This window comes from Lethenteron reissneri, chromosome 2 (assembly GCF_015708825.2).
Source record: "Lethenteron reissneri isolate LAM-NWPU_2019-01 chromosome 2, ASM1570882v1, whole genome shotgun sequence".
NCBI classification, from domain to species: domain Eukaryota; kingdom Metazoa; phylum Chordata; class Hyperoartia; order Petromyzontiformes; family Petromyzontidae; genus Lethenteron; species Lethenteron reissneri.
In genome coordinates this window covers 4,795,075-4,808,497 of record NC_083780.1, presented here as the reverse complement: position 1 = coordinate 4,808,497, position 13,423 = coordinate 4,795,075, and the positions used below count along the sequence as shown (strand labels likewise).

The 13,423-nt window shown below is 55.2% G+C and overlaps 1 protein-coding gene across 1 annotated transcript; it reads left to right on the top strand.

Annotated features, from left to right (window-relative positions):
- The first annotated feature begins 703 nt into the window (after positions 1-703).
- On the top strand, positions 704-12,923 carry LOC133341614 (uncharacterized). Its single transcript, XM_061550221.1, has 8 exons — positions 704-768; positions 813-981; positions 1,773-1,911; positions 2,238-2,302; positions 2,945-3,127; positions 7,407-7,566; positions 10,392-11,116; positions 12,690-12,923. Exons 1-8 carry the CDS (start codon positions 704-706, stop codon positions 12,921-12,923), a joined length of 1,740 nt encoding a protein of 579 aa, XP_061406205.1.
- Positions 12,924-13,423: the final 500 nt, after the last annotated feature.

Genomic DNA, 13,423 nt, shown 5'->3' with positions numbered 1-13,423 from the left:
TCCATTTAAATATAATAATCAATAGCAACCCACAACAGAACACGAGCAGCAGCAACATTGGTTGCAGCGTTAACAGTAACAGCAATTAGCAGCAATACCAACAACATCACTGACAACAGCAGCAGCAGCATCGTCAACATTGACAATTGCATCTTCGGCAGTGTCGCTGCAGCCTCAGCAGCGGTGAATGCAACAGTAGTGGCAGCAACAGCACCATCCGCCGCCAATGCAACAGCAGAACTGTAACGGCAGCGATATCAGCAATTGCAGCAGCATTCATCATCATCATCGTCAGCATCAACAAGTCGGACCGGCATCGCAAACGGCAGCAGTACTTTCAGCCCCAAAAACATCAGTTACCGTCGACGGCATTGACCCCATTAACAGCAGCAGCAGCAGCAGCCTAATGTGCAATCGTTAACTGCAATCGAAGTGGTGACATCAAGGGAAACGTTCGCTGCGACGAGAGAGAGAGAGGAGCGACAGCGATGTCGGGGGAGGGCGTGCGGGGGATGAGCGTGGAGATGCTCGCGTCCATGCTGGAGAGGGCGGTTCTTGGTGGCAAGGTGGTGGACTCAAGCGGCCGCGGTTGTGGCGGCGGGGGCGGCGGCGCTTGCGAATGCGGCGACGTTGGCGGCGCCGGCAACGACGACATTGCCGACGTCAACAATAGCGGGGGTTGATTTTTTTGGTGTTTTCGGCGATGCCGGTGGCGGCGGCGGCGGCGGCGACGATCCTGCAGCTGACGGCGTTAATAGTCCCGCTGACGTTGCCGATGGTCATGCCGAACGTGTTGCCAATCGCGCAAATAGCGTGCCAACCCTGCTCGTGATCGACGGGCGAACTTTCGCCGAGTTCAACAGCTGCCACGTGGCGTCGGCGCTCAACGTGTGCTGCTCCAAGCTGGTGCAGCGGCGGCTGCAGCAGGACAAGGTGTCCGTGTTGGAGCTCGTGCAGCACGCGGCAACGAGCGGGTCTCAGGTGCGCTGACGGAGCTTTCGTGCTCCCCTTGTGTTGAAGAACTCTTCGCGCCTACGGATGCACGGTCGCTCTGTCTCCTCTGAGTGTAGGGGGTCGGCAACCAAAGTAACAAGGAGACTACTTTTTTAGAATTTGGTCAAACAAAACCTCAATATTTCAAGAGCCGCAATGCAAGTGGTGATTACGAGACGGTGTGCTGCTTAATAAATAACGTCACGAAGCGGTCCTTAATGAGCCGCATGCGGCTCTGGAGCCGAGAGGTTGCCGTGCCCTGCTTGAAAGTGTAAACAAGTAAACCCGTAAAAACAAAGTTTTTCACTATAAATCCTTTATATGCGTGGCATCGGGGCGGCTAGAGTCCTCTCGTCCTCTGGCTTGAGATGGCTGCCACCTATGGGTCAGATGATTGTCTGGCAGCATTAAACAATTGGTAATTAAATATTTAATTTTCTTTTCCCTAAACAGTGTAAAATTTTGGAATTTTTTTCACGAAAATGCATTGTCACGCACAACGAGTCTGTGTGCAAAATGTCAGCTCGATTGGATCACGGGAAGTGGGTTAAAAAAACGACCGAAAGATTTGCACGGTCCTAAGCAAGCAAGCAAGCGAACTTAATATAAAGGATTTAAAAACTGAATGAAGTTGAAACGCTTTTTAAATGGCTTCCCGCAAGGGGGCAGCAAAAGAGCTGTAAGGGGTCAGCCAAAGAGCCGCATCTTGGTGGATGTGTAGAGTGTGCAGAGTGTGCGGAGTGTGCAGCGTTGGCCGAGCGGTGTTTGTGGTCACGCAGGTGGAGGCCGGTGGGCGCGTCGTGGTGGTGGTGTACGACCAGCGCTCGCCGTCCGCTGCATCGCTGCCGCCCCACGGCTTCGTGTCCGTGCTGCTGGGGAAGCTCCGTCGGACGTTCTCCGACGTCTACCTCCTCAATGGTGAGAATCCCCTCATCCTAAAAGAGCAAGGCAGTCTGTGGAGTAACTCGATTTGCAACGTGGCGACGTGCTGGCGTGACGTTGTCGTGCGATTTCGTTGGGCCATTTGGAGCCGGGTCCAAAAAACACAAATGGGGGCCGGTAAGGAAGAATCTGTGTGGCTGCCGAATATGGGGACTGAACGCTCACTGAGAGCGTAAATAAGCAACGAAGCGTGCACATTAGACCGGCCAACCGGCCCCTGAATGGACCGGCCCACCGGGCATTGTCCCTATGGACTGCTGCCCTCTGGCCAGTCCGGTCCTGGCTGTGCTTCACAGGCTCAGTCTGCAGTCGCTTCGCCCCAGGGGCCGATGATTGCTTTGTGTTCTCACAGTTTGGTGATTTGCGGGTAATTTCCGCTAACTTTGCGGGTGGCTGTGGGTAATTATCTCGCTGTGGGTTCGTTTGCTTGGCAGACAAGCGCCATGAATGGGAGGCCTGGAATCGCCCACAAGGTGGCAGTCATGTCCACGTGGGCAAGTCAACAGTGGTTATCCTGTGGATTGCCTGCCTCCACCATAGGAATTAAGATTATCTATAATGGACTCAAGGCTGCAATAAGGGTGGGGATTAGCACTACCTCAAATTATTTTGGAGCAAGAAATCGCCGAATTTTTGCGTTGTTGAAAGCAGAATTTTGTGTGTGTATCTGTGTGTATGGGGAGTGGTGGTGTAGCGGTTAGCGCGCTGCGCTACGAACCCGGCGACTCAAGTTCGATTCCTGCTCACGGCCAACACCAGTAACAAATATCTGAACCGGTCCTGGGCCTCCCCTAGGTCGACTCAGCCTCAAATGAGTACCCAGTGCAGTGTTGAAACATCGCCACAAGGGAGACAAAGGCGGCCGGGCGTGGTGTTCGCCACCCCACCCGCCTCGTGTACCGTTCTGGCCTTCATAGGTTACTGCTTGCTAGCAGCACTTGCCCCAACAGTCGTTAAGGCTATACGGGGGGGGGATCTTTGTCTTTGTGTGTGCGCTGCATGTGTGCAGGTGGATTTGCCTGCATTTCAGCTGCTGTTCCCGCAGCTGTGTGAGAACGCTAGCCGCGTGGACACTCGCACGCCACCTCTTGCGCAGCCCGTGTCCAGCCCTTCGTTGCACCTTCGCGACACTGGTCCGACCTGCATCTTGCCCTACCTCTACCTCGGCTCTCAGCGTGACGTCCTCAACAAGGCAAGTGGCTGAAAACCCTCACTCATGAATGTAAACGAGACAGACCTCTGGAGCACCTTGATTAGGAATGCTGCCTTGGTGTTGGCGATATCCTGACATATTTGGTCATTGGCTGTGTTGGGTGGAGTAGGCTTTACGGCACACATATTACTTACGCGACATGGACACATTAAATTAAATACGAATCGAAGTGTTGGTCGGGAATGCCCGCATGTTAGTAAACTCATCCACTTTCCTGTATCCTCGCCATACATAATCAGAATATTTATTTATAGTGCAGGAATCCGATGAGCTATGAAGCTATTTTTAAATCCTTTATATTAAGTTCGCTTGCTTGCTTGCTTGCCTGCTTTCGTGCTTGCTTGCTTGCTTAGGACTGTGCAAATCTTTCGGTCGTTTTTTAGCCCACTTCCCGTGATCCAATCGAGCTGACATTTTGCACACAGACTCGTTGTGCGAGACAATTAATGTTCGTGAAATTTTTTTCCCAAAATTTTACACTGTTTAGGGAAAACAAATTAAATATTTAATTACCAATTGCTTAATACTGGCAGACAATCATCTGACCCATAGGTGGCAGCCATCTCAAGCCAGAGGACGAGAGGACTCTAGCCGCCACGCATATAAAGGATTTAGAGTGAAAACTTTGTTTTACGGGTTTACTTATTCACAGATGTTCAGTAGGGGCACCTTGTAAGAACGTTACAACAACGAAGAGTGCAAAAACACGGTAGTAGTGCAAAGTACGAGATAAGCAAACATATCACCCAAACGCAACTCAAACGAAACCATCCCCATCCTACCAGGCAATGCCCCACTGAGGTATCAACTTATTTTCAGAAGCGACCTGGCCACAATGATAGCTCAACAAAGTAGGCCATCATTTGGACATTTATAGCGCCAAAATAATCTCAATCATCTCAATGCATGTTTTTAAAGGCAGAGGAAAAAACCGGAGGACCTGGAGAAGAAATCCTCGGACCACAGGGAGAACATGCAAGCTCCGAATATAGAGAGTCGGGGGGTCGGGATCGAACCCCCGACCTCCCGCATCCTGGGCGGAAGTAGTTAACATCATTATAGATTCGAAGCTTTCGTGACTGCAAGGATTCATACTCTTAGGTTTTTTTCGGTAAAGTTCACGTAGGTAAAAAATAAAATAAAAAGTTAATAAAAGTAATAATGGAAATAAAATAAAATAATAAATCACATTTTTATTATTTTATTTCCATTATTACTTTTATTAACTTTAAATTTTATTTTTTACCTACGTGACTTTACCGAAAAAACCTAAGAGTGTAGTTAACATCACACCACCGTGGCCCAATTGTTGACAATAAGAGTTACGCTGCGTCTTATTTCTCCAAACCTGAGAGTGTACACAGAGGCGTATGTATTTGTGCGTGCCTTGGTATTCACACAAAGGAAAGTGGTCACTACGAACCCGGCCACCCGAGTTCAATTCCCGCCCACGGCCGACACCATTGACGAATATCTGAACCGATGTTGGGCCTCCCCCAGATCGACTCAGCCTTAAACGAGCACCTTGTGCGGTGTACCAACGTCAGCATAGTGGAGACAATGTCAGCTGTGCGTGGTGCTGGCCATCCACATGCCTTCGTGTGGCGTGCCGGTCTTAACAAGTGCTCGCAAACAGCAGCACTTGGCCCCAACGGTCTTATAAAGGCTATACAGGAGGGGATCTTTGTCTTTATACTCTTAGGTTTTTTTCGGTAAAGTCCGTAGGTAACATAATAAATAATAAAATAAAAATTTATGAAAGAACTAAATTGAACCACGACGTTTCGGAGGCAACACAAGTCTTCGTCTTCAGGTGGGACCGTCACAGCTAAATTTACTGTATTAAGTGAAGAGAAATCCAAGAGACAAGATCTTATATACTGGTTAACGGGAGGGGGGGAGGAGCTTATCTACATGTGTCAGTCAGGGACTGGGAGGGTGGGGCTAGAAGGGAAGGTGGGCGGGGCTAGAAGGGGGGGTGTGGGCGGGGCTAGAAGGGAAGGTGGGCGGGGCTAGAAGGGAAGGTGGGCGGGGCTAGAAGGGAAGGTGGGCGGGGCTAGAAGGGAAGGTGGGCGGGGCTAGAAGGGGGAGGTGGGCGGGGCTAGAAGGGGGAAGTGGGCGGGGCTAGAAGGGAAGGTGGGCGGGGCTAGAAAGGGGAGGTGGGCGGGGCTAGAAGGGGGAGGGGCGGGGCTAGAAGGGGGAGGTGAGCGGGGCTAGAAGGGAAGGTGGGCGGGGCTAGAAGGGGGAAGTGGGCGGGGCTAGAAGGGGGAAGTGGCGGGCTAGAAGGGGGAAGTTGGGCGGGGCTAGAAGGGAAGGTGGGCGGGGCTAGAAGGGGGAAGTGGGCGGGGCTAGAAGGGGGAGGTGGGCGGGCTAGACTAGGGGAAGTGGGCGGGCTAGAAGGGAAGGTGGGCGGGGCTAGAAGGGGAGGTGGGCGGGGCTAGAAGGGGAGGTGGGCGGGGCTAGAAGGGGAGGTGGGCGGGCTAGAAGGGAGGTGGGCGGGGCTAGAAGGGGAGGTGGGCGGGCTAGAAGGGGGAAGTGGGCGGGCTAGAAGGGGGAAGTGGGCGGGGCTAGAAGGGGGAAGTGGGCGGGCCTAAAAGGGGGAGGTGGGCGGGGCTCAGAAGGGGGAAGTGGGCGGGGCTAGAAGGGGGAGGTGGGCGGTGCTAGAAGGGGAAGTGGCGGGGCTAGAAGGGAAGGTGGGCGGGGCTAAGAAGGGAAGGTGGGCGGGGCTAGAGGGAGGTGGGCGGGGCTAGAGGGGAAGATGGGCGGGGCTAGAAGGGAAGGTGGGCGGGGCTAGAGGGGGAGGGGGGCGGGCTAGAAGGGAGAGGTGGGCGGGGCTAGAAGGGGAAGTGGGCGGGGCTAGAAGGGAAGGTGGGCGGGACTAGAAGGGGGAAGTGGGCGGGGCTAGAAGGGAAGTGGGCGGGGCTAGAGAAGTGAAGTGGGCGGGGCTAGAAGGGGAGGGGCGGGGCTAGAAGGGGAGGGGGCGGGGGCTAGAAGGGGAGGGGGCGGGGCTAGAAGGGGAGGGGGCGGGGCTAGAAGGGAAGTGGGCGGGGCTAGAAGGGAAGTGGGCGGGCTAGAAGGAGGTGGGCGGGGCTAGAAGGGAGGTGGGCGGGGCTAGAAGGGTAGGGGGCGGGGCTAGAAGGGAAGTGGGCGGGGCTAGAAGGGGAGGTGGGCGGGGCTAGAAGGGGAGGTGGGCGGGGCTAGAAGGGAAGGTGGGCGGGGCTAGAAGGGGAGGTGGGCGGGGCTAGAAGGGGAGGGGGCGGGGCTAGAAGGGGAGGGGGCGGGGCTAGAAGGGAAGTGGGCGGGGCTAGAAGGGGAGGTGGGCGGGGCTAGAAGGGGAGGTGGGCGGGGCTAGAAGGGGAGGTGGGCGGGGCTAGAAGGAAGGTGGGCGGGGCTAGAAGGGGAAGTGGGCGGGGCTAGAAGGGAAGTGGGCGGGGCTAGAAGGTGAAGTGGGCGGGCTAGAAGGGAAGTGGGCGGGGCTAGAAGGGGAGTGGGGCGGGGCTAGAAGGGGGAGGGGGCGGGGCTAGAAGGGGAGGGGGGCGGGGCTAGAAGGGAAGTGGGCGGGGCTAGAAGGGGAGGTGGGCGGGGGCTAGAAGGGAAGTGGGCGGGGCTAGAAGGGAAGGTGGGCGGGGCTAGAAGGGAAGGTGGGCGGGGCTAGAGGGGAAGGTGGGCGGGACTAGAAGGGAAGGTGGGCGGGGCTAGAAGAGGAAGTGGGCGGGGCTAGAAGGGAAGGTGGGCGGGGCTAGAAGGGAAGGTGGTCGGGGCTAGAAGGGGAGGTGGTCGGGGCTAGAAGGGAAGGTGGTCGGGGCTAGAAGGGAAGTGGGCGGTGGCTAGAAGGGAAGTGGGCGGGGCTAGAAGGGAAGGTGGGCGGGGCTAGAAGGGAGGTGGTCGGGGCTAGAAGGAAGGTGGGCGGGGCTAGAAGGGAAGGTGGTCGGGGCTAGAAGGGAAGTGGGCGGGGCTAGAAGGGAAGGTGGGCGGGGCTAGAAGAGGAAGTGGGCGGGGCTAGAAGGGAGGTGGGCGGGGCTAGAAGGGGAGGTGGTCGGGGCTAGAAGGGAAGTGGGCGGGTCTAGAAGGGGAGGTGGGCGGGGCTAGAAGAGGGGTCAAGTGAAGAACCTCCACAGGGATTACGGCCGATGTTGGCTTCCAAAACCAATTTTATTTTATTATTATTTTTTTACCTACGTGACTTTACCGAAAAAACCTAAGAGTATGAATCCTTGTCTTTGTGTGCACCCCCCCCCCCCCCGCATGCTCACCGCAGGAGGTGATGCTGCAGAGCGGCATTACACACGTGCTGAACGCGAGCGTCGGCTGCCCGCGACCGGACTTCATCCCCGAGGGGAACTTCCTGCGCGTGCCGGTGCACGACAGCTACTGCGAGAAGATCCTGCCCTGGCTCGATTGCACGGCAAACTTCATCGGTGAGCACGTGACCCACATCTCGCCCCCCCCCACTAATAAAAAAAATCATGACCCTTAGTGCGGCTCGGCTGGATGGCATATCTCATGCGGCACAGTGGCGAGATGTTAACTCCCTCGCCTGTTATACAGGAGGTTGTGGTTTCGATCCACGGCCCTGACGCCTGCTGTATATTTGGAGTTTGCGTCTCTCTCTCTCACTCTTGTCATCATCACGGTGGCTAGGAGATGTTAACTACCTTGCCTGGTATACAGGAGGTTGTGGTTTCGATCCCGGCCCTGACGCCTGCTGTATATATGGAGTTTGCATGTCTCTCTCTCTCCTCGCGTGGTTTTCTCTCCGGGTCCTCAGTTTTCACCCTCACATTTAGAATTAATGTCGCTGCTATACATTTCTATGTGATAAGCCACACGGTTGGGCTATCATTCTGGCCAGGTCGCTTCTGAAAAGAGCTATATAGCTCCGTGGGCCTTACCTGGTACATGTTGTTTATGTCGTTATTGTGAAATTTTGGTCACAGTTCCTATGATCACTGTTACATTGCTTTTATGGCTTTATTTTGGTGATTTCGAAAAAAAATTGGTTTGGCCATGTTTGTTGTTGTAGTACGGAGTGTGGTTGTTGTTGTTGTTGTTTGACTTGCATCCCACTGGGATTTTTGCACACAGCGTTGGTGTACGGTGCTTTTTTTCTGGAAGGACTTTGCAGTTTTTTCCTGGATTTTTCTTTTTGCGCATAGTCACTTTAAGATGTTTCCTGTTTCATGTTTTTGTTTTTGTTTGTTGCGGTTGCACCCGATTCAAGAGAGCCGAATGGCTCACAGGGCTATACCAAATAAATGAAACTGAAATGAAACTGAAAACCTGGTAAGATAAAAAATAGTTTAAATTACTTTAAATGTCATGGCCGATGCAAAGTGCGATGGCTCACATGAGTTCTGGAGGTCCCGACTGCCCGGTGCTTTTCAGCGGTGACACCGCGCACGCACAGCCTCAATCCTAGTCGATGTCAGAATCCGAATCGGCAAATATTTATTAGTACTGGAGGAATCCAACGAGCGAGAAGCTCTTTTTTATCCGCAGAACTTCCAGTAGGGGCACGGGCTCAGAGCGTTACAGCAACAAACAATACGAAAACACGCTGGGAGCGCAAAGTATATGAAACGTAAACAAATCGCTTAAAATATATATTCGTGTGTGTCTGCGTGTGCTGTGCCTGGCTGCCCCTCCCTCCCCCCACCACACGACCCGCTTTGCGCTCTTAGAGGGCGTGCTGTGAGCGCGGGAGCCGCGTGCTGGTCCACTGCTCGCCGGGATATCGCGCTCGGCCACCGTTGCGATCGCGTACGTCATGCGCTGGCAAGCGCCTCTCATCGGACGACGCCTACAGGTCCTGCCGACTCACCCGCTCGCTCCGCCCCCCTCCCGCCCTCACCGCCTCCCCACGTACCCCCTCCACTCGCTCACCAATCCGTTTATTACTCACCTGATGGCTGGCTCACTCGCCCACGCTCGTACTCATTGATGACGAGCGTCGCGTGGGTTGAAGACATGGAGGGAAATTAGGTGGGTATTGTGACTTCCCTGGCTGGTGAGTTTTTGTAAGAGACGGCCGTTCAACTCTGCCCAAAGCGTACTTTTATGCAGGCGTCGATTTTGGTTTGTTCGCTCCGTGAAATGTATCGCGGCATTTTGTCTTGGGGTAAATGAGATGGGGGCTGTTGAGCATGTTTATGGGGGGGAAGAGCGTGGTACGTGGTTGGCAGGCTCAGGCGGTGGTTAACGGCACTAGCAACACATTTCAGCGGGCACAGACATTTATGTATGGTTATAAACAAGCAACTGTGTACCTTTGCATGGAAAAAGAACGAGGAACAGGAAAGGGAATATCGAATCAGAATCTTCGTTTAGACTGGAAGAATCGACAAGCCATGAAGTTATTTCTCACGGATGTCCATTAGGGGCACGGGGTCAGAGGTTATACCAACAAACACGGTAGGAGTTGCAAAGTAGAGAAAAGATAAACAAGTTACTAAATACAAATTAAAAAAGTGTATCAGTACAAATTTGTACAAGTACATGAATTCATGCGAGAGAGTGACAGGGAAATAAGAGGAAAAATTACGGATGAGGAACGGACAAAAACAGGAGTGGTGGGTCAGGAGAGATGGGGATAGGAAGACGAGGCTGGGCAAGGGCCTCGACGCTGTCCGGAGCAGCGTGTCTTCACAGGGGAGAGGGGAGGGATTCAGATTAGAAGTGGCTACACACAAGGCACGTGATTGTACGGCAAGGCTCGAGCCGATTTAGACGAATAAATGTCCGTGTAAACATCCGCCCTCTCCATTCAGTGTATATCTCGAGCGCCTTCCAGCAGCAAACTCGCTGTCCTGTTAAGTTCAGTTTAGCGCAGGGAGGAAGATTCTCGGCGCGTCACACGTCGACAGGAGCTGACGCTCGGTGCTCTGTGTGTATGTGTGTAGGTTTGTAAAGGAGAAGCGCCCATCGATTTCACCCAACTTCAACTTCCTGGGGCAAGCTGCTGGAGTACGAGCGTGAGCTGGGCACAAACCTCCACGTCCAGCAGCAGCAACAGCAGCAGCAGCAGCAGCACCAGCAGCAGCAACAGCACCAGCAGCAGCAAGTCCATCAACAGCAGGAGCAACAGCAACATTCCTCACACACATTGCACAGAACACAATTTCAGCATTACCTACAACTGCACCAGCAGCAGCAGCAACAGAAACTCCACGGGCAGCTGCGGCAGCAAACGTCGCTCCAGACGCAGCTGCCGCACAGCGGGCAAAGCCCGTTGCCTTGCCAACAGCAGCAGCAGCATCAGCAGAAGTCGAACCAAGAACCGCGGTCAGCAGCGTCGACGTCGACTTGGTCAGGGCAGCTCGGTCAGCGGCCCGGCACAGCGGGCGCCTCGACGGCGACGGGCGGGGGGGCGACGCGGACGCTGCAGGCGACGGCGCCGCTCTGTGCTCACGACGCGAGTGGGGCGGGGAGGGGGAGCCAGCAGCAGCGGCGGCGGCGGCGGCCCTCTGCCTCGACATCCACTTGCCCGTGACCCCCTCGACGTTTGCGCAGCCGCAGAAGCGAAAGCAGCCAACGACGAAGCATTTCTCGCCAGTCATGGAGAACCCGGATTCGCCACTCGAGAGGACAGAGAGCGCCGAGCCCAGCGCGGACACGCGCGTGAGCACGCAGCCACCGATGGGCACGGAGACGCCGACGGGCGCGTGGGTGAAGAGGCAAGCGGGCGCACACGCGGGCAAGCGGGTGGAAGCGAATGAGCGAACGCGAGACTCCGCGGAGCCACGTTTGCCGAGCGCTCCGATCCAGAGGAGCTGCAGCGTGGAGGACTACCTCGCCACGGGGCTGTTGCTGGGCATCACGTCCGGCGCGCACGGACAGCCGTGCCTCCACCAGCATTTGCTGCAACACCGCTACTACTACCGCCAGCTCGGCCTGTGGGCCCACGCGCCGTCCGTGCCCTCGCTGACTGGGCCGTGGGATCCCAAAGTGGAGCTCCGCCGGAGGGACAAGGTGCGCTTGTGTGTTAGCGCGTAGCCTTTGTAAAGAACAGTGTTGACCGCATTCCGATTCCTCACTCTGACCACAACCATAGCCTTCAATATTCTAATTATTTTTATTTTACTAGATAAGGCCCACTGAGCTATATAATACCTATTTGTCAGACGCAACCTGGCCACAAATGATAGCTCAACGACGCGGCTTACTATCATGTGGAAATTTATAGCAGCCAAATACGCTAAACGCGTGATGCTGATTATAAATGTGGAGGTACAAACTGGAGGACCTGGAGAAAAATCCACGCGACCACAGGGAGAACATGCAAACTCCAAATATACAGGCGTCAGGGTCGGGATCGAACCGACGACCTCCTGCATAATATAACTTGCGCACCACCGATAGTTCACGTACAGACTCCTCTCTTCTGCTTGTGACTGACTTTCACCGTGAACCTGATCTGGTTTTAACCACACTGGCACGTGTTGTCGACCGCCTGTGCACTCCAATCATTGTGCTGGGCACGGTGGCCAGGATCACTCTTAGTTCATTGTTTTGGGAGGCTGGTGTTGGTGGATGGAACAGAGATTCGTTTGTGTCGCACACCTACCGTTAGGAAAGAGAGAGATTCCTGTCAGGAGAAATGCAGCTAGTCGGCTGCTGAACTGTGTTGACTCTTGAGTGTCATCCCCTTGTATGCGTGGGTTCTCTCCGCTCAGGTTTCCTCGGTAAGGGGTCGGGAAAACCTCACTGGGAGATTTTGTGAGGCCTCTTCTGTGGGTTAAACGATATTAGCAGGTCACACCCAAATGACGGGGGAGTGTTTGCCCAGTGGTTAGTGCACTGGTCTAAGCACCCAGCAACCCGAGTTCGATTCTCGGCCATGGGAAAAGATACCTAAATTGGGCCTGGGTCCCAAGTTCAAAACCTGCACTGACGAGCGTGATGAAGCTTGGTTAAAAACCTTGATTTTCACACACAGCATCGGGACAGTGGCTTGACAAAAGGCCAGAGGTCGCAATCGGGTACCCGATACCCGTACCCTACCCAATACCCGGCTACCCGTACCCAGGCGGGTACGGGTACCCGTTTGCGACCCTGGTGCGGCCGGGTACGGGTAGGCCGTGAGTCACTGGTAAGTAACCGTTGTCACTCATTTCCCAACGTCTTGTCTCTTCTCACAATTCAAGTTTCTAGAATCAACCCACCCGCGCCTGCAACATGGCTTCATCCCAGAGGTCGCAATCGGGTACCCGTACCTACCCGATTCCCGGCCGGGTACGGGTAGCCGGGTATCGGGTACGGGTACGGGTAAGGGTACCCGATTGGGACCCTGGTGCGGCCGGGTACGGGTAGCCGGGTATCGGGTAGGGTACGGGTAGGGTACCCGATTGGGACCCTGGTGCGGCCGGGTACGGGTAAGGAATCAAAACCCGTTTGCGACCTCTGCAAAGGGCCTTAAATTAAATTCGTAGTTACTTGAACTTAAACCGTAACCCTAACACGAACGCTTAACCATAGCCATGGTCAAACCGTGACATCTGTACCTCAACACCGCGTGTCCTGTGTCCTCTCCCCCCACTTGCAGGCGTTGGACGGCCGCGGATCGCGCCGAAGCTGGCACGAGGAGACACTCCTTGAGAAGCAGCGGCTTGCCGGCGCAGCTGCCAGATGGAGTTTGAGGGCTCGGCGCGCTCTCCTCGCCGCCGCCTCCTCCTCCTCGTCCTCCTCTGCCTCGTCCTCTGCTCCCAGCTCCACCTCGCCGCTTTCCGCGCACGACCCGATGCCCAAGCGCGCCAGCTTTTCGGCAGCGCCGAGCTAGTCCAGGTGTCCTGAGGTTGGGTCGGCTAAACTTTCGTCCGCCGATTTTCCCACCCGTGTTGGATCCCGATTGGCCGTGCACCGTCGATCAACTCTGCGTTTTAGCCCGATGCTTGGCCCCGATCACCCCCTCCGGCTTTCAGCTTCTCCCTCCTGCAAATCCTGCTCACGGAGTGGCGAGCGGATGGCCTTGAAGCGTCCACGCGGGAGCGGCCGTCGATCAGCCCGAGGACCTCGCGGCGACGGTCGGAGAGGATCCGCACGTTGCCTTAATGCATCGGGGGACTGACCATCCTCGAATTAATTTGCGTATCCCGAGATTGAATAGCTGTGCCGTGACCGCAGCGGTTGCCTTTGCACAAAAACTCTGCTTGTGCGGATGGAACGTCACGTGATCGATTACGTTTTTTCGGAATTTAGCCACTTGTTCTGATCATCTAGCGATCGTTTGCTTTGTCTGTGCTGCACCGTCGTTTTGCGTGCCCCTGTGGGGATGGGGGG